Below are 25,971 nucleotides of genomic sequence, written 5' to 3'. Positions count from 1 at the left end.
GACTGGAAAAAAAATGTTTTAATAAATACAAAAATCTCCAATAATGACTCTGCTCAGCTCAGGGGCAGCAGGAGTGAAGTGGGGGGACCCTTGGTGCTGAGTGAGGATAAATTAAAAATCCCAACAAGCCAGTGACATATGTACAGAAGGAAAGGGGTTGGGCTTCTAAGGCAGAGGCGAGAGGGTGACAAGGCCAAAGTTGGAGTGGACATGGCATTGGTCGGCCCTGGCTACCCCTCCCCCTTGTGGAGTTGTGGTTCCCAGAGGTAGTGGGGGAGGGAGAAGAGGCAGAAAAGAGGGGCCAAAGGCACTGGATTTCCCGCAGGAGAATGCGGGGTCCTCGGCGCTCCTCCTCCCCCAGCCCAGGCCCCATCCTCTTGGTCACGCGGCCTTCTGGCTACTCCCTAGGAGCCTTCAGCTTCTTTCTCCAGCTCTGCAACTGTCCTGGTATCTGCAACTGCTGGAGACAGAGGGAGTGAACTTTAGAAGAGGAGTGAGGGAGAGTGGGGTGGCAGGGAGGGCACAGCAGAGCTCCTCTGTTCTGGTCCCAGAAAGGTCAGAATTTTTTAAGCAAGTCAGCACACACCAGTTGCATGACTTTAGCCTAGCTGCCTGATTCCTCTGAGCGTCAGAAATCTCATTCCTAAAGAAAAGGTGATCAAGAACAAGTCCACAAGTTTGCTGGGACGGAGGGGGGGTGGGGGACGGGGCGGCACTTGTGCAGCAGTGGGCGCTGTTCCCGCCATGCGGCAGGGGCTCCCTTCCCTCCCCAGGCGCCCCACAGGCAGCCCAAGCTGCTGCCCCAGCCCCTCACTTACGTCGCCGCCGGGCTGTGCAGTGGGAGCAGCAGCGGCTCTCCTTCCCTGGGCCGCAGGACAGTGGCAGTGAACAGTCGTCCCGCTCACAGTGGGGCACCCCTGCCTGGTGCAGGACAGACCAGATCCTGAGGGCCCCTGAGGCGCTGGGGCACAGCGGCCTTCAGCCTCTTGGAGGAAGCCCGCCCCCAGGAGCCTGCCCTCCCTGGGAAGTTCCCCTTCCCCAGGCCAGGCCCCCAGTGCCCGCCTCACACAAGCCCTCACTTACCCCACATCTGCAGGTGATACAGCTCATCTCCCCAAAGGGGGGCACCGAAGGGTGCCAGCTCTGGCTCTCCGGGAACCACTGCCCTGCAAAACGGCAGCCCCGGGGCCCATCAGCCTGCATGGGGTCCCCCAGTTGGGGGTGGGCCCCTGACCCCACTGTTGGCAGGGAGAGAAGGAAGGAAGGAGGAAGAGGTCAGTAGATGTGAGCTCTGTGAGGGCCATCCAGGTTTTATTTGTCACCCAGCAGTTTCTGGCACTTAGTAGGTGATAAATTTGGGTGAATGGATGGATGGATGGGTGGATGGGTGGATGTGTGGGTGGGTGGGTGGATGGATGGGTGGATGGATGGGACAGGAACTGGATCCCATCACAGCCCACTAACACATGCACATTCTTTCCAGCACGTGTAGATCCCTGGCTCCAGGCTAGGCACAGAGCAATGCTGGGTAAATACTGACTTAGCTGAGACATCCCTTCCATCCACCCTCACTAGGCATCCCCTCACCATGCATCCCCCCCACCAACCCAGGACAAGGACAAAAAGCCTTATCTGCCCCAAGAAGCCTCAGTGCCCACCCCCCTCACCTGGACACTGTTTGCAGCAGTCAGTGGGGTTGGCACGGACAGGCTGGGCACAGGCCAGCCGGGGACACTGCACCTTCTCACAGTGCACCTCTCCAGTGCCCCCCTGTAGGGATCCGTTGAGTGAGGGGTATCAGGAAAAAGGAGGAGCACATTAGCCTCCTGATTCCTCCCTCTCCTTTCCCATATCTCAAAAGTAATACATCCATGGCCTTTTACTCAGAGGCCCTGGACTGGGGCTTTTTATGTACCTGAACTCAAATCCTCATTGTGGCCCTGCAAGGTAGGTGCTACCACATCTGCTTATGGGAAAGGAAAGTGAGACTCAGGGACACACAGAAAGTACCCAGGGTTACATGGAGCTAGTCAGCTGGCAGAGCCAGAGTTCACACCCAAATCAGCCCGTGCCCTTTTCCTTCATAGGAAGCCAGCTCTCAGAGCCCAGGGAACTTTTCTCATGTTATTTTGATCCTCGAGCCCTCCTCACCAAGACTGGGCTTTCCTCTCCTACCAGCCCCCTCCCCAGCTCTGCAGACCTGCTGGGTTGCAGCACCAAAGAAGACTGGGTGGCCATACCTTGCAGGTGCAGACAGCACACTTAATTAAGCCAAATGGGGGCACGACAGGGTGCCACCGGGTGCCCGCTGCCCGCCAGCTCCGGTCGCCATCAAAATAGCAGCCTGGTGGGGGACAGTGCCAGCTGCCATTAGCACTGAGTTCATTGGCTGGGCCCACAACCAAGGATTGAGCCTCAGGCCAACCCCACAGTAGTCTAACCCCAGGGCCCACTTGTGGGCCAGTGAATCTGATGAAGCCTATCAGGCGTCACGTGTAACCTGTGCCCCTCAGCCTCCCTCCGCCCCCATAAACACTCTCCCCCTCCCATCCCCACCCCGTCCCACCCAACAGCTCTTCTGGATTCCCTACACCTCCACATCCACTTCTGCTCACCCTCTCCAGGGTCCCTGTTCTTCGGCAGCCCCGGCAGGTCTCCAACATCTTGCTTCTCTGTGGATCCAAGGAAGCAGTGAAAGCAGACAGTGGCCCCCTCCTTTCCTCCACAGAGGCCTCACGCCCACACGGTGGACCCTCCATTACCCTCTCCACTCCTGCAGGGCACTTACCCGGGCACACAGGGCAGCACTGGTCTGGCGCCTGCACCGGGCTTGGGCAGCTGGGTGGCGGGCACACCATGGGGTCACAGATCACTGTGCGTCTCTACAGGGAGAGGTTGGAGGTTGGCTGCGATCCTGCCCCAGAACCCAGGCCCCAGTGTGCCCTTCCAGGGCCTCCTACCTGGCAGGTGCAGAGCGAGCAGAGCGGGTCATAGTTAGGAGCCCAGCGAGCCCCGTGGGGGCGCTGCTGCCCCTCAAAGAAGCAGGTGTTGGGGTCTCGGAGCCGCCCGGGGCCACCAGGTTTGGCTGGCGCTGGGGCGTCTGGGCCCAGCACAGCGGGCAGCGCGGCCGGCTCGGCCACCACTGCATCCAGAGCCCCAGGTACCCGTACTTCTTCGGCCCCTGCTGCCGCCAGGCGCAGGCCGCCCGCCTCGCACTGGTTGGCGATGTGCACCTGAGAGGAGAGGCAGGTTGAGGCAGCACCTGGGCTCCCCCTTGCGTCTCCACCAGCAGCGGCCAGTCAGCCTAAGACACCCTGAGTGCCCCTGCACCCCAGGAGGATGCTATTATCCATGGCAATCATCCCAGCTGCCAAGGAGAGGTGGTCAGCTACTAGCCTCATTAAGTACCTCGTCTGGCTTCATCCCCCCCACCAGCCAGGAGGGAGTGTGTGTGATTCTACCAGCCCCGGGGTTCAGAGAAAGCAAGGGACTGACTAAGGCACACAGTGCTAGCCCAACCCTGGACCATCCCCACCGGCCCGCATTGCCTGCCTACCTGCCCTCGCAGCTCCCCTTGGGGGCTACCCTTGGTGGTGATCAGCAAGGAGGCAGAGCCCTGTGCCAGGTGCCGCAGCAGCTCAGGCTCCAGATCCTTCACCACGCCCTGGGCCTGTGAGTAGACAGAATCAGGGACGGGAACAAGGCACTCTAGGGCTGAGCCTACCACTCCCAATTCGCGGGTAAGGACACTGAGGCCCAGGGAGATTAATTAAGGCCTCCAGGATAGCAAAGCCCAGCAGCGATGATGTAGAGCTCAGAAGCCAGGTCTCTCTGGCCCCGATTCCATGGCAACCCACCCCACGTGGGGGGCTTGGTCCATCCCACATACCCCTCTGGAGGTTCAGGATATTACATACTATCCAAGAGACCCACCAGAGTAGGATGCAGGAGAGAAGATGGATAATAAAAGGCTGAGTCAGATTCATACCCAGGTCTGTCTGACTCCCGAGGCTGCCTGCTCTCTGCTTCTGCCAAAGGCCCACACAGCCTTCCATGTGAGAAAGTAGATCTTTTCCAAACTGCCTCCCACCATCACGTCCTCACCTCTGGGCCATAGAATCCCTTCAGCAGCCGCCGGGGCCCTGGCATCCCAGGAGGCCCGAGGAGGTGGGCAGTGATGGTGCCCTGTTCTGAGCCACCAAGCCCAGCCAGCAGCACTTCATAGTGCAGGTGACAGTGGGTATCCAGGGAGAGCCAGGCATGCCCTGCTGCCTGGCTCTGCACGGGGGGCAACACCAGGGCTCCTGCCAGGGGCACAGGTAGTGCTGGATCCAGACAGAGGAGAGGTGACAGATGAGAAGGAGGCCTAGAGCAGCGACTCAATCCCAGCATTCCCCGTCTCCCCCAACACGGACTCCACAAGCTGCCAGGCACTGTCCACAGGCCCAGGACTGGGGCAGCAGCAAGTGAGAGCCCTGCACTGTGTGTGGTAACAGGGAGGGTCTCCCGGCAGGGCCACCCTATACATCCCCACCTTCTCCAGATGCCAACTGGAGCTCAGGCACAGAGAAAGACACCATGCCAGGCTCTGGCCCTCTGGCACCATCCCTCACATGCTTGAGTCACAGGTTAGAGAACACCAAAGGGCAGGCAGACCCCTGGAGCACTCACTATCATGGCGGGCGCTGTGCCCACTGTAGGGCAGGGCAGCCACGTGCCCCCGCAGCTCTCCATCTGGGAAGTCCTTGGTGCCCACGTTCAGGAACAGCTCATTCTGCAGCAGCATATGAGCCCCCCGGGCACCCAGCCCAGGGCAGACACCCACAGCCTGGGGGGCAGGGAAGGGTGAGCCCCAGCTGTAGCCTGCCAGGTCCCAGATGAACCCCTCCTCAGCTTTCACACAAGCCCAAGATTCTGAACCCTTTCCATGTTTTGTGCCCTCACTAAATCCATACACACTTCCACACACCAGTAACACTGGATAAGAACCTGGCAGGCCCAGGTTCAGGTCCCTTCCCTGCCACTTCCTACCTACGCAACCATCTTGAGGAGTTATTTAATCTCTCTGATCCTTCACTTCGTCATCTATTAAATGAGTACTGTGAGGGCCAAAAATAACAGAAGCAAGACAACCAGTACAGTTTGTGACACATAGAAAGGCTCAATAAATGGCAGCCACTGCGATCACGTTTACTATTATATGATCTGCTGCACTGATCTCTCCCTGTGTAACTCCTTCCACTTGACATGAGCTTCCTGAAGACAGGGGCCACATCTGATTTTCTTTGTACTGCAGTCTTTAACCCGAGGCTCACTAAAAATGTGTCCAGTGAATCAATGCATCAGTGAGAAAGCCTGTGAGTGAGTGAATGATGCGGAACATCCCTGCTCATCCAACATGGCTTCCCACAGCCCCCTGCACTGTCAGCTCTGGTGCCTGGGACCTGCAGCTCTGCTCTGCCTGAAGCACTCACCATGTATCCTCCCTGCTGGAGTCCAGCCATGTGGCACAGGACAGTGTGCTGGTTCCTCCGCTGAGGCTTGGTCTCCAGCGTCATGGCCACCACCTCACTGCCTGTACCCACCACCTGTACCTGGAGGGCAGGGTCAGGGAGGGCAAACTGGAGTAGCAGAGAAGGCCTGGACCCTGAACTGTTGCAGGCCAAAGCCCCGCCCTGCCCTGCTGCCCTCCCACCTCCTCCATCCCCCAACTCTTACTTGGTAGATCAGGGAGCCGTTTCCTAGCAGTGTAAGGCTGGCTGAGCCGGCTGCACCTGTCTGAACGGGGATCAGGGCATCGGCCCCACAAAGGACACTTTGCAGAACTGCAGAGGGGCAAGACAGGTGGAGGCGGGCTTGCTGCATGGACATTCACACCCCCAGCCCCCAGGATCCCTCCTATACTCCCCCCGGCCCCTCCTCTGGCACTTCTCTGTGCCTCTCAGTTGTGTGTGCCCGGGGTGCCAGGCTTCGTCCTGCCTCACCATCACAGCTCTGCCTGGCAGCAATGTGTCCACTGATCCGCAGCCCTGGCCCACTTGCCCTCTCCAGGGCCATCTGCAGCTCCCCCAGCACCAGCCAGTCCATCTCCTGGGCTGTCAGGTTGGGCAGCACTTCAGCAAAGCCCGGCTCCTAGGGGCAGAGCAGGGTATGGTGGGCACAGCAAGAGGCCAGAGCCGGTGGCAGTAAGAGCCAGACCCTTGCTCACCTGGGCTGAGGCATTGGCCTGGAGCTCTCGCAGTAGCTTCCCCTGGTGTAGAATCTGGAGCCGCAAGGGAACCTGGGCTGGTCCTGCAACAGCCGCACATGTGGATACCTCTGAAACATAGGTGATCTCCCTACCCTCCTCACATGTGCTGCCCCCATCCCACTTACCCCCACTCCTGGCTTCCAGCAGCCCACGGAAGAGCAGCAAAAAATGCAAGGAGTCCTCTGTGTCACTGAGCGTGAGGAGGGCAATGCCCCCTATGCCCTGCTGTGGGGGGCTTTCCAGGGTCAGGATGGCACTGAAGGTCTCTGGGGGAGAAAGGACAATGAGAGCCCACCAGAAAGTCCCCTCCTCAGCCCACTCCATTCCTGGGGGTAGAGAAGACTCCAGACTTCACGTCCAGGAACTATTTGCTCCCCTCACCTGCAGCCAGGGCCCGATGCCGGATGAGAGGCCCCCAGACCTCCCCTGAAGGGTGACTGTGTGTCACGAGTGCCACATGCAGCTGTTCTGCCCTAAGGAGCCTTAGAGACACCCGAGGCACTGCTCGCCACACCCCACAGACCTGGAGCAGAGAGACAAGAAGACTCTACTCAGAATGCAGGACAGGCCTGCTGAGAGGCCCATGTCTGGTGAGGAAGGAATATGGGAAGCTGCCCCCAGGCCCTCCTAGGAAGTTTGAGAAGGGGCCCTGGAGCCAGATGCCAGGGTCCAAATCCTGGCTCCACCACTTACTAGCTGTGTGACCTTGAGCAAGTCACATTCTGCTACTGAGCCTCAGTTCCCTCATCTGTAAAATGGGCATCATAATGTCAGTGCCTTTCTCCCACTGGGCTGTTGTGAGGACCCAAGCAGGTAATGCAGAACATGCTCTCAGCACAGCGCCCAGACTGGATAAGCACTCATAAACGGCATCATCTCACCAGGCCATCTTGGGTAGGGGCTGCAGGGTGTTCAAACAGGATGCTGCCAGTGGAGTCGGAGAAGCGGATTCGGGTAGGGCGGTCCAGCCTGGTAATGAGAGTCCCCTGAGCACGGACTCTGAGCCTGGGCCAGAAGCAGCCCCTCCAGCCTCTCCCAATTCTCCCTCCCTGGCCCCCAGCTGACCCCTCCTCCCTCCTTCCCCTTTCTCACCGCCGGTAGGAGATGGAGAACCGCAGACTAGAGCGCAGCAGTGACACTCGGGCCCGTGCCACTGCTTGCGACCTTGGCCCTGTCAGCAGCGCCACGAAGTCTGTGAGGGAAGGAAGATATCCCTAGTACCGTCACCCGCTGCTGCAGCCCGGCCCCAACCATGACCCCGGTCCTCACTTGCGCAGCCCCTGCCTACCCGTGTGGCCGTCTCCACGCCCCCGATCCTCAGCTCCGGGCTCCCCGCGGTCGCTGTAGCTTCGGTGCTCTGGGTCCCGCGGATACTCGAATGCCAGGCCCGTCGGCTGCTTTTCCGGACCACTGCGCTCTGCACCGGGGGTGGGGGACGCGGGTTTCAGCTGGGCACGAGGAGGGCCAGTTGGCCGCTCCATTCGCTCCATCCGCGTGGCCCAGGACCAAGCATCGCGGCCCTGCTGCCCTCCTCTCACCGCGAAGCGGGCCTTACCCTGGGGGCAGGTCTGGCAGCAGTGTCCGGGCAGCTGGCGCGGCTGCCCGCAGGCCAGGGTTGGGCACTCGGGTTTGATGTTCTTGCAGCTGACCCTGCCCGCGCCCCTTGCACGGCGACCCCACTGAGGCTGCTCGCAGAGAAGACGGGAAAACCGAGTGAGGGCAAGATGCCGTTGGTGAGACTCAAAGGCGAGCCGGAAGGAGGCACGGGACCAGGGCAAGATCGTCCCACGGGGTGAGACTGCTCTGCTACATACAAGCTGCATAACTCTAGACAAGTTACTTAACCTCTCTGGGGGGTAGGGTCCCTATCTGAAAAATGGGAGTAATGATAGTATCTATCTAGCATGGTTGTACTAGGAGTTAAGCGAGAGACAGACGAAATGGAGTTGGCAAAGAGCCTGACACACAGTGGGTGATCAATAATAGGCAACACCTGAGACTTGAAGGGGGAGCTTCCTCCGTCAGAAAAATATCCCAAATATCTGCAGACTGACTTCTCTTTCTTCAGCAACTCCGAGTCCCTCCGACGTCCCAAGACCCCAGCAGTCCCCGACCCGCGAGGGCCCCGGCCACGGCCGTTGGGTCCACTCACCGCCTCGCAGGCACACAACACGCAGCGCATCACCCCGAAGGGCTCCCCCAGGTCCGGGTGCCACGTCTCGTCCAAGGCATAGACCTTCCCGCCGAAGGAGCAGCCTGCGGGGACGGACTTGGCTGGCGGCAGCTGTCCCGCTCCTGCCGTGTACCCGCCCCGGGCGCTGCCGGCCGGGCCCCGGGTCCCCGGGCGCGACGCGCCTCGCGACCCCCGCCCACCCCTCCGGGCCGCCCACCGCACCGAGCCACCTGCGCCCGGCGCCCCCTCCGGGCGGGCGCAGACTTACCCCGAGCAGGACTCCCCGCCCGCGCCTCCCCCGGGGCGTCCACCTACCTGCTGCTCCCCGAATGGGCAGCGGCTCCTTCTCGGGCCGGATGGGCAGCGCTGGGTGCTCGGGGCCGGCGCCGCGGGCCGGCCGGGAGCAGAGCAGCAGCAGCCCGAGAAGCAGCAGCGGGGCCGGCGGGGCCGGGAGGCTCGGCATGACGCGAACGGGACAGCTGGGGAGGCGGGAGGGAGGAGGGAGCTGGAGAGGGAGGAGGGAGGTGGGAGGAGGGCCGGGCCGGGGGCGGTACGGCGGGAGGGGGCCGGGGCCAGGGCCCGAGCTGTGCGGCTAGGGGCTCGTCGGACGGCCGCGGAGTCGGCGCCGGGCCGGGCGGGGCGGGAGGAGCGGCCGGGAGGAGCGCGGGCGGGCGGGCGGCCGCTGACCCGGGCCGTACGCGGCTCTAGTGCCCCGGGCGACGGCTCTGGCCCGTTTTATGCCCCGCGCCCGGCGCCCCGGCCGGGGGCCTCCTCCTCAGCAAACGGGGCGGCGGCGGCGGCTCGGCGAGGGGCCGGGCTGAGCCCGGGGGGTCCGGCCCAGCAGCAGCGGCCCGGATCGCGAATGGGGGAGGGGAGGGAGGGGCTGGAACCGGGCAGGGGAGGAGGGAGGGGCTGTAGGGGAAGGGGGAGGGGAGGGGGAGGGGAGGGGAGGGACCAGGGGGCGCAAAGAGGGGAGGAGAGGCGGGTCTGGAGCCCCCCCCACCCCAAGCTGGACCAGGAGGTGCGTGTCCGGCCCAGGATGGGAGCCCCAGACCAGGGAGGGGCAGAGACTGCCCGAGGCCTGGGCCGGCCACTGGGCTAGGACTGGGTTCCTGCAAGAAGGATGAAGAATTGTCTTTAAGGATGAATATGTGCAGAAAAGGCCCGTCAACTCATCTTCGCCTGACGCTGGGCCCACAGCATCTCTCAAACCCCACACCACTCTCACTGCCTAGCCTGTGTCCTACCTCTTCTCTGAGCTCTCTCCTCATTCTCCTGTTCCCCAGGATAGGAACTTAGCCAGAAGCAGATAGTATCCCCTTTCTGACTGGTGACAGCGTTTCTCTCCCTACTGTTACCTGTCCTCAGGCCCATCCAACCATCATCATCCCCAGCCTGACGCACTTTCCCACCCTCTTCCTTCACCCTGGGGACCCTCTGCCTCTCCACCCTACCCACAACCTCTTTTGTCTTGGTTTCCTGGTCATGACAGCCTCCCTGCCCCCTCCCACCCCCACTCTCCCACCATCCTCCCAACCATCCCGGCACCCTCCTTCCTAATCTTGGGAGGCATCTCGTCTGGCTGAACTGGAGAATTCCGGGATCTAGGCCATACTCTTTAGCAGACAGCCCCATCCTGGGGAGGAGGAGCAGGAGACAGCCTGAGGAAGAACTGGGGGGGAGGGGGTGATGGGAACAAGGTCAGGCCAGGAGGCCCCTGAGGACGGACCGTGGGGAGAGTGGGACTGAGGGGAAAGCAAAGGAACTAGAGCCAGGGCCAAAGGAAGAGGGGGGCCAGCGGGAGGTATTTGCGGGGGAGGTTCAGCAGCTGTCTTTCCTAAGACAGGGACACATGGGCCTGGTTATTCCTCTTGTCACATATGGAGTGGTAGGAGATGGAAGAGGGAGAAAGGCCTGGCAGGCAAAGAGGGCACCGGCACAGAGATGAGTGGGCTTAGCCATCAGAGCCACTGGGCCCCAACAGAGTGGTACCTGAGCACAGCTTAATCCAGCACAGGCACCCCCTCAGCTTGAAGCCCTCTCAAACTGTCCAAACTGCTTCCTGGTAACACTGACCCCTGACAGGGTCTTCTGTAATACAGGCGACAACCACATTCCCACTTGCAAAGGGGGCATAAGACATGACCCCCAGAGGGTTATTGGTGAGAAAAGCAGGAAAGCAAGAGTCCTAGTAGATTTTAGCAGCAGGTGTGGTGTCCAGGGAAAAGAAATTTGGACAGCCAGGAACCGAGAGACCCACCAGTCTAAAGCCAGACCTCCGTGCCTCTTCCTCAGGGACAAAAGTGTCCTGCCAGAATCCTCCTGGAAAAAAACCTGTTTCTCTCCCATCTTCTCCCCCAACCAGGTCCCAGATTTCCCATCTCCTAGGGAAAGACAGACCCCCTGTTCAAATCCTCTGTGTGGTGTGCATGGGTGGAGGAGCTGGGGCTCCGCTAGTGAACCATGGTCCAGGCAGGGGCTCCAGGTCCTGCGCGGGTGGGAGGAGAAGGCGTCACTTCCGGGGGCTATTGCCAGTGTCTAGTGGCTCCCTGCTCTCTGATTGGGCAGAAGTGGCCTGGGCAGGCGTGTGACCCCACTGCCCTGGAGGGGCTATGCCCCAACGCCACCTGTTTTCCTACCCATCTGCTCCCCAGAGTGCCGCCTGCTCCGCACCTGGGTCCTGGAGCTCTTCTCCACCCGGTGAGTGGCAAGCAAGGTTTGGAGTTAAGTGAGGGTAGGAAGGACAGGAAAGAGGAATTGGGCTCTCTGCTGGGGGAGGGGCAGGCAAACTGGAACCTGCAGACACTGACCTTTGTCAAGAAGAGTGTAGCCTTCCCAGAATGGGAGGAGCAGGACAGAGCAGGGGTAGGGGGTGGGGTGCTGGGTTCTGAGGGACTGATCACAGACTTGGTGGAATACAGCACAGTCGCGGCTGGCCCTAAGGAAAGGGGACATGGGCCCAGGGAGAAAATAAGAAAGGTGTTTTTTTGGACTTAGGGAACATAGCACCAAGCTGGACACAGCCCCAATCCCCATTCTTACCCAGTCATTCCTAGTTAGCTCACGAGGTTCTGAATCCTGGGGCTGGGGAAGCTGGGCCAGGCAAGCCAGGGCACAAGGAGAGGGTAATGGGAGGAGGGCGCATGCATGTTGACAGACCTACAGGAAATCCCAATATTGAATCAGGTGCAGGCCTCTTTGCACAACTTGTGAAAGAAGGAGGAAGCCATGTGTGGGGTCCTGCAAAGGAACCGGAAGGGGTCTGCAGAGGGGGCAGGGAGGAAGGTGCAAGCTAGGAGACAGATATGGTGGGTGTCTAAGGCGAGGTAAGCCCTGCAAGGTGGGCATCATCTCACCCAGCATGTGCTCATTCCTGGGCAACTGCTTCAGGAAGGAAGTTCCAGGACTGTTAGCCCATCTCTTCACCTTGGATAACCCAGCATTTCAGAACTTAGAGTGCAAAGAGAAACTCCAAGAGGCTTTGTATGTTGGGGTAAATAGAAAAAGAATGAGAGGTTAATTTCTCCTACACCACCTTCTCAATCTTTTAATCACCGACCTTTAGTAGTTAAGTTTCATTTTTGCCCAATTTCCCTCCTCAACCCTACTCCCCAAGCTACCCCTGAGCACATTGTACATGTTCGCTAGCTCCTCGTCCTGGCCCTGTATCCCATTTCCAATCTCTTCTCCAGGCTTGTGCCACAATACTTCCCTTCTCTATCCCCATCCCAGATTTTCTCCAACCAAACAGGGTTGCTCAGACTTTGAGGCCAATTAGATGTGTGTGTATATATCCTGTCCTGCTGCTCTCGGCAGGGGGCAGGGGCATCAGAGCCACCTCAGATGTCCTGAGGAACCCTGACAAAGAGGAGATGCCGTATGCTACCATCACAAGATGATGCGGGAGCAGTCCGAGCTTTAGCAGTTCTAGGCTGGTCAGCATCTCACACCCTCCCAGCATCTGCTCCACCAGCCAGGCAGAGTGTAATGTTCATTATTCCTGTCACTTGCAGGATAGATTCTAGACCCTCCTCCTTGGCCCACCTGTGCCCCACCTGTGCCCCACCTGTGCCCCACCCTACTCTGCCCAGAAGTGCAAGAGCCCAAGCCGCCTCCATGGCCTCAGGACGGATTCAGGGGAGAGGCCCCCAGGGAGCCACTCCAACCAGACAGCCTGGCCAGAATGGAGCTGACTGGTAAGAAAACACTTGAGAGACCTAGGGCCAAATCAGAACTTGGTAGAGGGGAAAGAGAAGGGAGATGTGCTGTGGTGCGGGGGCAGGGGGACCTCAATCTCCCAGGAATAAGGCCTCTGAGAGGCAGATTCCCTGGATTTCAGGTCTGGGTCCTAAGTGGGAATTCCTGGACCACTACCCAACAATGATTTCTTCCTTATCCACCCCTTTCAACCTCACCTCTCCTCATCTAAGAATTTCTCCTCGTGGTCATGCTTCTCCTAACTGCAAGACTAACTCTGTCCAGCCCGGCTCCTCCTGCCTGTGACCCCCGACTCCTAAATAAACTGCTTCGTGACTCCCATGTCCTTCACAGCAGACTGGTGAGAATCCCCAAGCACTCTCCCCACTATCCATCTAACTGGTGAGATACCCTGACTCCCATCACTTCCTCTCATTCCCTCCAATCACTACTCTTCCAATATTGTCTTCGGTAAGACCACCACCCCCTGATTATTACCCCTTTACAAGGATTATGGTTTACAATCAAACCCTCTCTTAAAAGCTCTAGTCTGGTTACATTACTCATGGAAGCCTGTCCTGGTAATTGGGCCACCATAACCCCCTCTATTTCAGCGCCCTCTCCACCATCCCCCCACCAATCTTTTTCAACAGAGCCAGTGCCCAGACGTTAACCTTTTGTCCACACCCGTCCTGCTGCCTGCTGTGGACTTCAGCTTGGGAGAATGGAAAACCCAGACAGTAAGAAAGCCATCCTTTCCCTTGGTTTCCCGAATCCTGTCTTCATGTGTTTCCTACTGATTCCCATGGGTTTTTCAAAATTCCTGAGCTCCCTAAAAAGATCTCACCTTCAGCCTGGCCACCCTAACCCAACATACATTCTACTATGGGGCTATCCTCTGGACAAGATGATGGCCTGTGGTCCAGTATGTAAAATAGAGTCAAAGTTGACCACCATCAAAAGCTGGATAGAAGTCTCTCATGGCCATGCTTTTGATCTATGTCTGTTCAACCTCTTAAGTTGGTGTGAAGGAGCAAGACTGATCTGTCATCCTCAGATGACACAAAACTGGGATGCACAACTAAAATAACAAAAAAACAGAAATAAGGTTCAAACTGCTAAAAGCCTAGGTCAAAAACAAGGTGAAATTTAACAGAGATGTATATAAAATTCTAGATGTGAAAAGTAATTGAATAAAGTCCTATTCCAGCTTTCAGGCCACAGTGTCCCTACTTCCCTCATATAAACTTCTAGCCCTAGTACTTACTATGAAAAGGACCTGGGAGGGTTGGATTGACCCCAAACTTAGCATTGTAACAACATTATTGAAGTAGCTACTTAAAAAGGTAGGGATCATAGATGGCTTTAGATGTTTAACATCCACATTGTAGAAATCTTCCTAAAAAACTCTATTCTGGGGGCTTCCCTGGTGGCGCAGTGGTTGAGAGTCCGCCTGCCAATGCAGGGGACACGGGTTCGTGCCCCGGTCCGGGAAGATCCCACATGCCGCGGAGCGGCTGGGCCCGTGAGCCATGGCCGCTGAGCCTGCGCGTCCGGAGCCCGTGCTCCGCAACGGGAGAGGCCACAGCAGTGAGAGGCCCGCGTACCGCAAAAAAAAAAAAAAAAAAAAAAAACTCTATTCTGAGTGGACTGCACTTAAACTACTGCATGAGTACTAGCTATCCTCTTTTAGAAACATGCTAATTTACTCAGAGGGACCATATTAAACTAGCATGTTTCCAAAAGGAGGAAAGCAACCTGAACAGTGAGAGGTTAGAAAATATGTTATGTGAGGAATGGTTTAAAAAAATAATAAAGCTTGTGTGATTAGCTTGGAGAAGAGTGTCAGTCTTGTGGTACAGCATGAAGTGCTTCAGTCTGAGACTCACTCAGGAAACCTACCAGGAGGGAGCACTGCTTAGAAGGTCAGCTCCTCTACCCTCAAGATCCCTAGAATTCCCTTGCTTCCCTCAGGTCTTCTGGGGGACTGGGCCGGGGAGGAAGGGTAATTGCTAATGATCCCTTGTAGTTCTAGCTCTGCCATTTATCAGCAAGCCCCTTCCCTTCATCTTTATAATCTTTATGATGGTCTTATATCTACATTAATTTTTTAAATCATATGATCCTGGTTTTGTAGCAGAAAGAGTAGATTTGCAGCACTAGAAGCAAGAGGTAAAAGCTATATAATAGGGCAGATTTCAGCATAATGTAAGAAAAAAAAAAAAAGAGCTTTTCTCACTGAAATTACATGTGAGACCAGGCTGCATTACTGGACACTGGCGTTATTCAAGCAGAGGCTGATGACCAATTGTCGGGAGACTGAAGGAATTCCTGTACTGGGTGGGACCTAGGTCCTGTCCAATTCTCAGCTCCTATGATTCATTCTGCTGGCTACTCTTACAGGTTCCCCACCCGCTATTAGCATACCCTTTGAAGCTGTCCGCTTCTCTCTTCCATCTCTTTCCCAGGAACAGACCAAGGCACAGGACGTTCTGGGAGCCACGAGCCTTCTGCTGGAGGCAGTGATGGCAGCGCGGGGACAGCTGGGACCCACTTGCCTCTCATCCCTACTGATGCAGCTTTCTGGACAGGTCCGCCTCCTCCTTGGGGCCCTGCAGGGCCTCCTAGGAACCCAGGTAAGTCCCCAGTCAAGGGAACTATAGACGCTGTCTTTCTTTTCTGACTCGGTCCCCTCAGAAGACCTGAGGGAAGAAAGGGGAATTTTAGAAATCTTGAGGGTGGAAGAGCTGACCTGCTAAGGAGTGCTCCCTCCAGCCACAAAGCCTGGGTTCTGGTACCCTATCTTTCCCACATAGACAGGGAGGCATGATATCTGGCCCAGGTCTCTGGCCTCAGGCCCCTCCTCTGCCCTCAGCTTTCTGCACAGGGCAGGACCACAGCTCACAAGGATCCCAGTGCCATCTTCCTGAGCTTCCAACGACTGCTCCGAGGAAAGGTGCGTTTCCTGCTGCTTGTAGTGGGACCCACCCTCTGTGCCAAGCGGGCCCCACCTACCACAGCTATCCCGGGGAACACCTCTCCATTCCTCACACTGAACAAGCTCCCAAACAGGACTTCTGGATTGTTGGAGACAAACTCCAGTGTCTCAGCCAGAACTACTGGCTCTGGACTTCTGAACAGGCTGCAGGGATTCCGAGCCAAGATTCCTGGTCTGCTGAACCAAACCTCCAGGTCCCTAGACCAAATCCCTGGACACTTGAACAGGACACATGGACCCCTGAGTGGAATTCACAGACTCTTTCCTGGACCCACACCCAGGGCCCTAAGAGCCCCGGATATTCCTCCGGAAACTTCAGACATGGACTCCCTGCCACCCTACCTCCAGCCTGGAGAGTCTCCTTCCCCAGCCCATCCTCCTCCTGGACAGTACACTCTCTTCTCTCCTTCACCGACCTTGCCCATCCCCACGGTCCAGCTCCAACCCCTGCTTCCTGACCCCTCTGCTATCACACCCAACCCTACCAGTCGTCTTCTAGTTGCAGCCCACTCTCACTTCCGGAATCTGTCTCAGGAAGAGTAAGGTACTCAGGCACTGCCGACATCAGCATGGCCTCCCAAGTACAATTCCCTTACTCGGAGGAGAGGCCCTGGGAGACAACTGCAGCTATACAGGCATACCTCATTTTATTGCGCTTCATTTTATTATGCTTTACAGATACTGCATTTTTTACAAGTTGAAGATTTGTGGCAACCCTGTGTTGTCAGATGATGGTTAGCATTTTTTAGCAATAAAGTATTTTTGAATGAAGGCATGTACATTGCTTTTTTTTTTCGACATAATACTATTATGGTTAATAGACTACAGTATCATGTAAAGATAACTGGGAAACCAAAAAAAAACAGAAAATTTGTGTGACTCGCTTTATTGTGATATTCACTTTATTGTGGTGGTCTGGAACTGAACCCGCAATATCTCCGAGATATGCCTTTACCAGATTTCCTGCTTTCACCTGAAACCCAAAGCCCTGGTGAAGGGAGACATGCAGGACAGAAAAAGTATAATTTTTTACTACATGCCATAAAACTACAAAAGCTTTTTTTTAAACTATTAATAATGTTCACCAGAGCAGTTAGTTATCTCTGGTCTATTTTCTGCACAAATTTATAACTTACTATTTCTCTATATACTCTTTTTCGTATGATAATTCTGCAAAGGCCTGGCCTGGCCTAGCTTCTGAACAAAGGTAGGGCTTATGACAGAAAAAAGCTTTGGTTTTCTACTCAGAACTAAGGTTAGTCTCTGCCCCCTTTATTATCATTCTTAATGGGGCTCTGATCTCCTTTTCTTAGGAGATACTTACTCTTGAGAAATGAATGAGAAGTCTCTCAGAAAAGCAGTTCCTATGCAATAGACAAAACTGAGACTGTATAAAGACAGAATAAACGAGAGGACCCAAAAGCTACCTGCAAAGCGAGGGGAAGATGTTCTTCTCATGGGCAAAAGATCCCCCCTCCCTGAGAAAAAGCTAACAGGAAGCTTTGGAGAGCCTTACACCCCAGGTAAGGCTGTGCAGACGGGTCAGTCAGACAAGATGAGACCTGGATGTGACAGCTGAGCAAACAGCCAGCACTTCAGCAGCTCAGCAGGAAGCTTCACCAGGCGTGGGTTCCTGCCTCCCTCCTGTGGAGGTCAGGGGGAAATGCAGGAAGTGGCTTGAGTCAGTCTCCTAGAGCTCACACAGCAGGAGGGACAAGCATAAGTCAAGTGCAAGTTGAAGGCTCATTTCCCAATTCCCAGAAGTGTATAGTATCTAAAAATCAACCCTGTGTGACACCATAAACTCTGCCAGGGGATCTCTAGAAAAGAAGCCAGGCTGATGGGGCTTTCTGAATAAATGCCACCATGGTGCTTGGGAAGCAGAGGTTTATATTGCCCCAAGCACTCCATTGCAAAGGTCAACAATACCTCCAGAGGTGTCTGTAGGAAAACTAATGGAAGCTCTTTCCTCTCCCACCTCAACTCCCCGAAGGACAGGAAAAGTTAGCGTGTAGGTAGAGGAGCCAGAAAGCTAGGGTTCCAAACACTACCACAAAGCCCCAGGATCATTAAAGGCATTCCAAAACAGTAGAATGAAAGCCAGTATGTAAGGAAACTTATGCACATTATCTTTTTTAACACTCACACATCCTCTATAAGGTAGGTATTATCATCTCTGCTTTACGGATGAGGAAACAGGCTCAGAGAAGCCCGGCAAGTTCCCAATGGTTTCACAGCCTGTGAACAGGAAAAGAAACACCCTAGGATGACTTAGTCTGCAGCCCATACATTCCCCAGTGTGTTGCACTGTCCAGTATATCAGTCAGTGACTCTACTTATTGGAAAAAATTTCCAAGTCCTTAGAGAGTACACATCAATAGTTAAAGAGTTCTGAGTAGAAAACCAAAGCTCTTGGTGGGGTGACCAATTTAGGCATCTCCAGGTGTCTCCCTCCCACCACCCCATGGACAGAACAGTTGCCATGGAGAAAAAGTCAACAAACGCACAAAGCTCAGAAGTGCCATCCAAATCTCAGACGGTGTCAGTTTCCGCACGGGAGAAAATCAGTTCATCCACACTACAAATTCCAGCATGGAGTCAAGAGAATAGTAAGTGGAAATTTTAACTTTCTGAAATATTAAAGTAGGTTAAAGTTAATGATCAAATGAAATATTTTACGGCACATGAAAGCCAGCACCCAGTACAAGAGGTGCCAAAGGGACCAGAGACCAAGAATGAAGGGTTTTCAGACAGCTGAGAGACAAAGATGGCAAAACTGCAAGAAGTATGTAGCCAGAAAGTTCCAGGCATCCAGTACTGGCATTTGACTTACCCTGGGGCAAACGTAAACAACCCATGGGCTTCAGTGGGAACTAACTTGCCTCTACTGAGCATCTAACCCATTCCCAAATCATTCTATCTGGCTGATTCAGTCCCTTCTTCCCTTTACAGAAAAGACAAAAAACTGTTACAACGAGGACGCTCTTATGTCTATTCAACTGTACACCAGTTCTCTTTCTTCTGCCACCCCAGGGCAGCTAGGACAGTCTGCTACACTACCCCGCAAACTATTAGCTACCCTGCAAACTGTTATCGGTAATTAGGTTCTCCCTCTCCAAACTAAACCCATCCTTCTCCAACCCCTACAAAAAAAATTGACTGCACGGAAGAGGTTCTAGGATTTTATAAAAATTCATTGCAACTCCCACTTCATCTCCTAGTTCCCTCTCCCCTCACCCCCACCCCACAGTAAAGCAAAAGAAACACCTTTTCCTCCCCCCTGCAGAGGCCATTCATTTTCAACCCATTTCCCTAAATACTATTACTAACACCTCCTGTGAAGACCTGAAAATGATGGGGAAGGAAATACCCCAGGCATCCCAGCAGGAGGACCAACTCCCATGGCAAAACCGGGAGATCAAAAGAGACAACTACTTAATACACACTTATGATCCTTCTGGATTGTTACCCTGAACTTCCCAGGGGAAATCAGAGTCCCATGTACTGTCTGAGACCTCAAATGTCAGGCTGAAGACCCAGCTCGATGCTGGAGTCCTTGTAAGCATCACCATTTCCTCAACTTTGTTCTTCCCCCACTGATAAATTAGTGACTGCAGTCAGACTGCTGTATTGTCCCAGGCACTGGCACTGAACTGCCAAACCTCATTGGTATTGCTGCCCTGTCTACTTCACTGGTCTGTGAGGCAGCTCCCTGTTCAGTGTCACTGGTAAAAACCACCACCACTTACCCTCCCTCCAGGTCACCGCTAGAATGTAAAGCAGAGAGCTAACTCCTCCACCTGCTTCCACAACCACCAAATCGTTCTTCCTCTCATCTTCAGAGTTGTGTCCCATGCATGTGTTGAAAAGTGTCACCTCAACGCTTCCATAAAAATGACGAACATTTCCAGGCTATGCAAGCAACTCATTCAAGTCAACGTGATCTGACTTCCTGAGAAACTGAAAGTGTTGGAAGAACACAAGCAGAGCTCCTTGCCTATTCAGGATTCTATGCCAAATGGGTGGTGCCCTCAGGAGCCGAAAGCACAACACTCTCTCTCTCAGACAGAAAATCACATTGGAGGATAAATATTGGGGTAGTCAGTCAGGAGACAGAAATAACCCTGAACCCAGATACCAAAATGTTGGGATAGATCCTACATTGACATGTGATCATCTGGCTGTGGGCCAGAAACATAATATACCATAGGCAAACTGGACAAAATGATTTTAAAATAAATGGAAAAAACTTTGTTAAAAAAGAGGGGAGGGCTTCCCTGGTGGCGCAGTGGTTGAGAGTCCGCCTGCCGATGCGGGAGACACGGGTTCGTGCCCTGGTCCAGGAAGATCCCACATGCCGCGGAGCAACTGAGCCCGTGAGCCATGGCCGCTGGGCCTGCGCGTCCGGAGCCTGTGCTCCGCAACGGGAGAGGCCACAGCAGTGAGAGGCCCGCATACCGCAAAAAAAAAAAAAAAAAAAAAAAAAAAAGAGGGGAAAAGGGTTTGAAAAAGTAAAGTTTAATTTAAAAAAATCATATACATAAAACAACTTCTGATTCATTTTAAGCTCTCCCACTGGGTCTTTTGCAGGCAAGTCAGTTTCCCATTGAGTCCAGACCTCCTAAAGATGCACCCACAGTGGACAGAGAGCCAGCCCCTCCTGAACAGGTGAACAACAGCAACTGCTACTCGGGCTTGAACGAACGTCCATGATCTGCATGACTAAGCAGCAAGGCTGGCTCCCTGGGTGGTTCAGAAGGCCAGTTTCTTCATCAGCAGATAAACTCGGGAATCCACTTCAAATCCATGCAGATTGTTGGCATCACCCTGCAGCCTCATGAGCAGGCCCCCATAGGACACGTAGGCAGAGCTGAAACAGAAGACCCAGTCCCATGAGTCTGAGCTCCAGAGCAACTGTTACTCAGCAGCTCTCCAACCCAACCTAAGAAAAAAAAGGCATCCTTCTAGAGTTTTGTCATCAGGAACCAAACTGTTCTTTATATCGGCAAAGGTGGAAAATACTTCATGCCCAGAATAAAGGAAATGGTCAAATCAATTAAGATATGTCCACTTACTGAAATGTTACATAGCTATTAAAATGCTTAGGAATAGCTTAAAATTGACATGGGGAAACATGTTTTACATAACATTAAGCAAACAGAACAGAACAAAACATTGTAATAAACAACATGAGTTCAAAGAAAAAAGTACACAGAAAAAAAAAAAACCCTAGAACATTCAAGAATGTTTATGTAAAAGATTCCCTCTGGTTATAGAATTATAGGTGACTTTTTTCCTTCTTCACGTTACTTCTCTGCTTTTCAAATTTCTTAACAAAGGCACATGTTGTTTTAATAAGATTTTAAAGAAAAGAAAAAAATAGTTGGGCAGAGAAACCAAAGAACTAGGGATTGGATTGCAGAGTAGCAAAACACACACACACACACACACACACACACACACACACACACACACACACACACACAAAGGCCTAGCAGTTTAATCACTTATGCTGCATTTAGTTCTTGGAGAAGTAACCTTCCTTGGCATTTCACACAGCTAGATTACCAGGCCCTGAGGTCCTGACAGAGGGCAAAGTGAGCAATCTACATTTCAGACTGAAAACTGTTGCCAAAACAGTTTCTTTCCGGGTCCCACCTAGGTCTGAGGTGCGTGGGGAAAGAAACCCAGGAAGCCTGAGCATAGTCCAAATTTTCAGAGCACAGTCCAAATTCTCACAAAAGGGAGGCGGCGAGGGCTCTCACAAGAAAGTGGAACTTACAGGCGTGTTGCTGCTTCAGTAGAAGTTTCATCTCCCTCAATCCTGTACACTTTCCCATACATTACATACTCAAATTGGTCAGCCCTGTGGAACAATAGTGGCAGTTATTCTTAAATGTAGTTAACAACAATAAGAGGCCCTTTAAAAATGGTAACTGGTAACTAAGTGCCAGCATCATAACAGGCACTTTGCAAACATAATGTCATTTAGTCCTCAGAGTAACCCTGTGAGCTGGGAATGACCATCGATATTTTACTGATGAGAAAACAAAAGTTGAAAGAGGTTAAGATTGGACTTCCCTGGTGGCGCAGTGGTTAAGGATCCCCCTGCCAATGCAAGGGACACAGGTTTGATCCCTGGTCCAGGAAGATCCCACATGCTGCGGAGCAACGAAGTCCCATGCACCACAAGTACTGAGCCTGTGCTCTAGTGCCCACATGCTGCAACTACTGAGCCCCCGCTCCCTGCAACTAGAGAAAGCCCAGGAGCAGCAACAGAGACCCAACGCAGCCAAAAAGAAAAAAGAAAAAAAGAAAGAGGTTAAGGTTATTCAACAAATAAGTGGTAGCGCTGAGTTGTGAACTGAGTGGGGCTCGAAAGCCTTTCCATCACACCAAACTCCCTCCCAAGACACAAGGCCAACAGAGCCTAGGTCATTCAGTGGTCATTTCCTCTGTCATCAAAAAGCCACAACTCACACTGTAATCACTGCTTTGGATAAACACCTGAATGTCTGAATTCTTAAGTGCAGCAATTTCCTTAAGGTTACATACATTCTGCCGATAATCATTTATTTTATGAATTAAGTAAGGGTCTTTCTATACCACTTATCTACTTAGTCCTCAGGCATATTTCAAGTACTCCCTGCTCCACTCCCTCACCTGGAAGGCCTATCATCTGTAGGGTTGTATTCACCATCATCCAGAGTACCATCTTCATACAAAGTACTGGCTATGACCAACCGGAACTTGTCACCTGAAAAATAACAGCAGCATCAGAGGGTGAAGAACAGCTGAAATGGCAAAAAGCCTCCTGCTGTTGTTTATGTTCAATACTTACCCAAGTCTACAGGGTAAATCTGAATGTTTACATCTAATATGAGGTCCATCTTGAAAGATTCACTCTCACAATGCAGTCGAGACACTGGAGGGAAATAGGGAAAGAGTGGCAGAGGTCATTGCCTGGCCCAGGGCAGACCCTACAGTGCAGGGCAGACTCCTACTTTGTGGGGGATGGATGCAATAGAATACTCAATCTAACCCAACCTGTATCCACTGGTCTCTCATAGACGTGCAGGCTCAATCAGAACCACAAATGCAGGGACTTCCCTGGTGGTGCAGTGGTTAAGAATCCGCCTGCTAATGGAGGGGACACGGGTTTGAGTCCTGGTCTGGGAAGATCCCACATGCCACAGAACAACTAAGCCCGTGCACCACAACTACTGAGCCTGTGCTCTAGAGCCCACAAGCTACAACTACTGAGCCCACATGCCACAACTACTGAGCCCTCGCACCTAGAGCCCATGCTCCGCAATGAGAAGCCACCGCAATGAGAAGCCCGCGTGCAGCAAGGAAGACCCAACACAGCCAAAAATAAATAATTTTTGTTTAAAAGAACCACAGGGCTTCCCTGGTGGCGCAATGGTTGAGAGTCCACCTGCCGATGCAGGGGACACGGGTTCGTGCCCCGGTCCGGGAAGATCCCACATGCCGCGGAGCGGCTAGGCCCGTGAGCCATGGCCGCTGAGCCTGCGCGTCCGGAGCCTGTGCTCCGCAACGGGAGAGGCCACAACAGTGGGAGGCCCGCGTACCGCAAAAACAAAAACAAACAAACAAACAAAAAGAACCACATATGTACGAAGGAAAGGGGACACAACCTATAGCAAGCAGATAGAATCCCCAAAAAAGAATCAAAGATCCTCTGGCAACAAATAATATTCAGGTTCTAGGCCTACCTAGGTGGTTAAGAAACAACCTGATTTGGGGCAAGTTATTCATTCATCCAAAGGTTTTGTCTTTCTGTGCCAGGTGCTCTGCTAGGGGGATTATCAACTTGTGTAAGAACTGGGTTTTGTCCCAAAAAACATCCCAGTCTCTAGGGAAAAGAAGAGACACCAAGGACAATTATTGATCAATGACAGAATAAAGAGTTGTCCACCAAGCAGTCAACTCTAACTCCGAGAGGATTTCACAAAGAGCTAAAGACTGAGGGCAATGGGCTCTGAGGTCGGATTATTCGCGGTACAGCCTTGGGTGGGTTGCTTAGTCTCTCAGAGCAAAATGGGTAAGACACCACCTACCTCATGGAGGCTCTTGAAAGGAATAAGTAAGATAAAGTGTGTGTAAGGTGCACAGTACAGCGCCTAGCACAGAGTGGGTAGCGATTAGAAAGATGCCCGGAGAAAAGGCCATCCAGGCACCGGGCACAGCTTGTGTGAAGCCAGGGAGAGCGAGGAGTCTCCGTTTCCTCATCAGTAAAATGTTTCCTGAGAAAGGTCCCTACACCAAGACCTGCCGGTAGGGGTAGGCTACGTGAAATGGGTGGACTAGAGGCCCAGGGGCGTGTCCCCGAGGAGATTAGCCCCTTCCCCCAAACAGCCCCTCCAAATTTTACTTACCTCGGTCAAACTTTTTGCCCTCCGGGTCAATGTCTTTTACATCAAAAATATCCTCAAACAGTATGCCCGCCATGGTGAGGGGGCCACGAAAATAGGGTAGGGGCTGAGCGCGCGACCACGACGACTAGGGGTACGCGAACCCCCTCGCGTGGAGGAAAAGAGAGGAGAAAGGAAAAGGCAGCGCTTGAAGAGCGGCGGCTAAGAAATAGAACAACGCGTGCGCACGGACAAGCAGGAACGCGGCCACTTCCGCCACATAGCTCTCGGGGCTCCTTAACTTCCGCCCCGAACGATTCTTTCTGAGAGGCAGCAGTATTAAGGGCGGGTCTCAGGTCCAAATAACTCCGCCCCGGGCGGCAACACGATAGGTCCCACCTCCGGCCGAGGCGGCGTCTTGCCGGCTCTCTCCAGTGGCTCTACTGCGCCCTCTTCAGAAGCCAGGTCAGGAAGACTGGAATGCTTGGGGGCCTACCCCAGCCCGGGACCTTGATCCTTGGCCCAGAGAAGCCTGGCCCGAGCCCTACCGTGCAGGTCCGCGTGCCCGCCGAGGGCACAGTCCGTGCGAAGGGCGAGCGAAGCAGAACCCCGCCCCCAGGGCGCTGGCCCGGCAGGGCTCAGGACCCAGCCCCTCCAGCTGGCACCTAGGCCGGCCCGGGCCGGCTCGGCCCAGATGGCTGTCACCTGAGCCAGGTCCGTCCAGTTTGGGAATTTGCCATGATGTCACACCATGGGAAAGAGGAAAGCCTGCACCGTCCCCACCTCTACTCTCTTCCCTCACACTGCCCCTTCAGCAGGCGTTAACCCCCACCCACTGCCCTCCTTGTGCACTGCCCCTTAAGCTCGGTTCTGCCCTTTCCCCCCCGCCACGACCCTCTCCTGGACAAGCTCTCCTATGTGCTCCTTCATCCTGACACTATCCTCTCCTACGGATACCACCTCTTCCTTTACATTGCCCCTTCCTCTAGGGTGCCGGCTCTCACACTGCCCCCTTCCTGGACACTGCTCCCTCCTCCTGGGAACCCCCGCTGCTCCCACGTGCCCCTTCACCCAGGTGCTGCCTCCTCCGGCACACTGCCTGTTTCCTGGGCACTGGCCTTTCCCCTGATACTATCTCTGACACTGCCCATCCACCTGTGCTCACCCCACCCTCTGCTCTATCCTTCTTCGGACCCTTACAGAGAACGCAGAGCGCCAGCAGGCCGTTCCCCCTTGGCGGCTAGACGTCAGCAGCTACTCGGATTTCTCCTTGGACCCTGCCAGGGAGAAGCGACCTCTGTCCCCCCACGCCCGACTCCCAGGCACCTAGACCTCCCTTCCCTCTGGCCTCACCCCTTCCCGTTCCCTCCCCACCTCCACCCACGCACCAGCCGAAGGCCAAGTTGCTCCAAGTGCACCTCCCTCGGGGAGCAGCGAAGAAGGCAATGAGAAAGGAAGGGAATGAGAGAGACCGAGGGTCCCAGTTCCAAGCACCCCCACTAGCGTCCCCCTCCGAGTCCCCCCAGCTTTTTTTCTCACCCTCGACGGAGTGGAGGGGCCCTGCCAGGCCGGTCTGAACCCTTGGCCCCTGCGGAAAAGCAAGAGAGGACGCCGCTCCTGAGAGATTGGGCCTGAAAGTCTGATTTAGACGGCTTGGCAGCCCCCGGCCCCAGGCCCTACAGAGTCCCGGCGAGTCCGGCCCCTGACGGCCGGACGCGGAGAGCCACAGACCCCGCCCAGCCCCTCCACGTGCCAGTGGACCCGTCCCCGCCCTGGCCCGGGCGCCGCTCTCAGCCACCCGCCTCGGCAGAGACTGGGCCCGGGCTCGCGCGTTCCAAGCGCCCCCTGCCGCCTCTCCCGAGCCCGGGAGGCGGCCCCAACGCGGACCCCGGCCGCGCTGGGCCGGCTCCCTTAGATGGGCCGGCTCCCTTAGATGGGCCGGCGGGCGGAGCAGCTCGGAGGGCACCGCCCTCGGCCC

At 54.7% G+C, this 25,971-nt stretch overlaps 3 protein-coding genes across 12 annotated transcripts; 1 reads left to right on the top strand and 2 right to left on the bottom strand.

The window, feature by feature from the left end:
* On the bottom strand, positions 1 to 15,065 carry CHRD (chordin). 6 transcript variants are annotated; one of them, XM_059063704.2, is made up of 24 exons: positions 15,048 to 15,065; positions 8,739 to 8,902; positions 8,403 to 8,506; positions 7,806 to 7,935; positions 7,539 to 7,667; positions 7,343 to 7,442; positions 7,132 to 7,219; positions 6,632 to 6,773; positions 6,376 to 6,516; positions 6,209 to 6,291; positions 5,985 to 6,132; positions 5,719 to 5,825; positions 5,475 to 5,594; positions 4,672 to 4,828; positions 4,105 to 4,325; positions 3,557 to 3,670; positions 2,961 to 3,233; positions 2,789 to 2,882; positions 2,616 to 2,672; positions 2,241 to 2,344; positions 1,668 to 1,770; positions 1,084 to 1,238; positions 819 to 921; positions 1 to 460 (listed from the first exon to the last, which is right to left on the bottom strand). In XM_059063704.2, exons 2-24 carry the CDS (start codon positions 8,884 to 8,886, stop codon positions 405 to 407), a joined length of 2,877 nt encoding a protein of 958 aa, XP_058919687.1. In that variant the 5' UTR covers positions 8,887 to 8,902; positions 15,048 to 15,065; the 3' UTR covers positions 1 to 404. The 6 variants fall into 6 exon arrangements, 5 of the variants coding, with proteins under 5 accessions (XP_058919687.1, XP_058919690.1, XP_066890249.1 ...); XM_059063707.2 differs by lacking the exon at positions 15,048 to 15,065 and having other exon boundaries at positions 1 to 457; positions 8,739 to 9,059; XM_067034148.1 differs by lacking the exons at positions 4,105 to 4,325; positions 4,672 to 4,828; positions 15,048 to 15,065 and having other exon boundaries at positions 8,739 to 9,058.
* On the top strand, positions 12,523 to 20,672 carry THPO (thrombopoietin). 4 transcript variants are annotated; one of them, XM_067034151.1, is made up of 6 exons: positions 12,523 to 12,619; positions 12,854 to 12,981; positions 13,274 to 13,360; positions 15,089 to 15,256; positions 15,496 to 15,576; positions 15,693 to 19,365. In XM_067034151.1, exons 1-6 carry the CDS (start codon positions 12,607 to 12,609, stop codon positions 16,074 to 16,076), a joined length of 861 nt encoding a protein of 286 aa, XP_066890252.1. In that variant the 5' UTR covers positions 12,523 to 12,606; the 3' UTR covers positions 16,077 to 19,365. The 4 variants fall into 4 exon arrangements, with proteins under 4 accessions (XP_066890252.1, XP_058919741.1, XP_058919740.1 ...); XM_059063758.2 differs by lacking the exons at positions 15,496 to 15,576; positions 15,693 to 19,365 and adding an exon at positions 20,209 to 20,672; XM_059063757.2 differs by having other exon boundaries at positions 15,496 to 19,365.
* Positions 20,123 to 25,903, bottom strand: POLR2H (RNA polymerase II, I and III subunit H). 2 transcript variants are annotated; one of them, XM_059063774.2, is made up of 5 exons: positions 25,533 to 25,903; positions 22,460 to 22,543; positions 22,282 to 22,375; positions 21,401 to 21,484; positions 20,123 to 20,488 (listed from the first exon to the last, which is right to left on the bottom strand). In XM_059063774.2, exons 2-5 carry the CDS (start codon positions 22,506 to 22,508, stop codon positions 20,371 to 20,373), a joined length of 345 nt encoding a protein of 114 aa, XP_058919757.1. In that variant the 5' UTR covers positions 22,509 to 22,543; positions 25,533 to 25,903; the 3' UTR covers positions 20,123 to 20,370. The 2 variants fall into 2 exon arrangements, with proteins under 2 accessions (XP_058919757.1, XP_058919754.1); XM_059063771.2 differs by lacking the exon at positions 25,533 to 25,903 and adding an exon at positions 24,018 to 24,808.
* Between the last annotated feature and the right edge of the window lie 68 nt (positions 25,904 to 25,971).

The sequence above is a fragment of the Kogia breviceps genome, chromosome 5, assembly GCF_026419965.1.
Source record: "Kogia breviceps isolate mKogBre1 chromosome 5, mKogBre1 haplotype 1, whole genome shotgun sequence".
Lineage (NCBI taxonomy): Eukaryota > Metazoa > Chordata > Mammalia > Artiodactyla > Physeteridae > Kogia > Kogia breviceps.
This window is presented reverse-complemented; position numbering and strand designations above follow the sequence as displayed.

Excerpts from the sequence above, each read along its gene's own strand:
- CHRD (XM_059063704.2), bottom strand. The coding sequence starts at position 8,886 with ATGCCGAGCCTCCCGGCCCCGCCGGCCCCGCTGCTGCTTCTCGGGCTG. Across the intron at positions 4,829-5,474 it reads TCCAGCAGGGAGGATACATG|GCTGTGGGTGTCTGCCCTGG; the intron begins GTGAGTGCTTCA and ends CCTGCCCCCCAG. Across the intron at positions 922-1,083 it reads GTATCACCTGCAGATGTGGG|GCAGGGGTGCCCCACTGTGA; the intron begins GTAAGTGAGGGC and ends GTCCTGCACCAG.
- THPO (XM_059063757.2), top strand. Across the intron at positions 12,982-13,273 it reads ATGTCCTTCACAGCAGACTG|AGCCAGTGCCCAGACGTTAA; the intron begins GTGAGAATCCCC and ends CTTTTTCAACAG. Across the intron at positions 13,361-15,088 it reads GAGAATGGAAAACCCAGACA|GAACAGACCAAGGCACAGGA; the intron begins GTAAGAAAGCCA and ends TCTCTTTCCCAG.
- POLR2H (XM_059063771.2), bottom strand. The coding sequence starts at position 24,090 with ATGGCGGGCATACTGTTTGAGGATATTTTTGATGTAAAAGACATTGAC. Across the intron at positions 22,544-24,017 it reads GGGCAAAAAGTTTGACCGAG|TGTCTCGACTGCATTGTGAG; the intron begins GTAAGTAAAATT and ends ATTTCCCTCCAG. Across the intron at positions 22,376-22,459 it reads GATTTACCCTGTAGACTTGG|GTGACAAGTTCCGGTTGGTC; the intron begins GTAAGTATTGAA and ends GTTATTTTTCAG.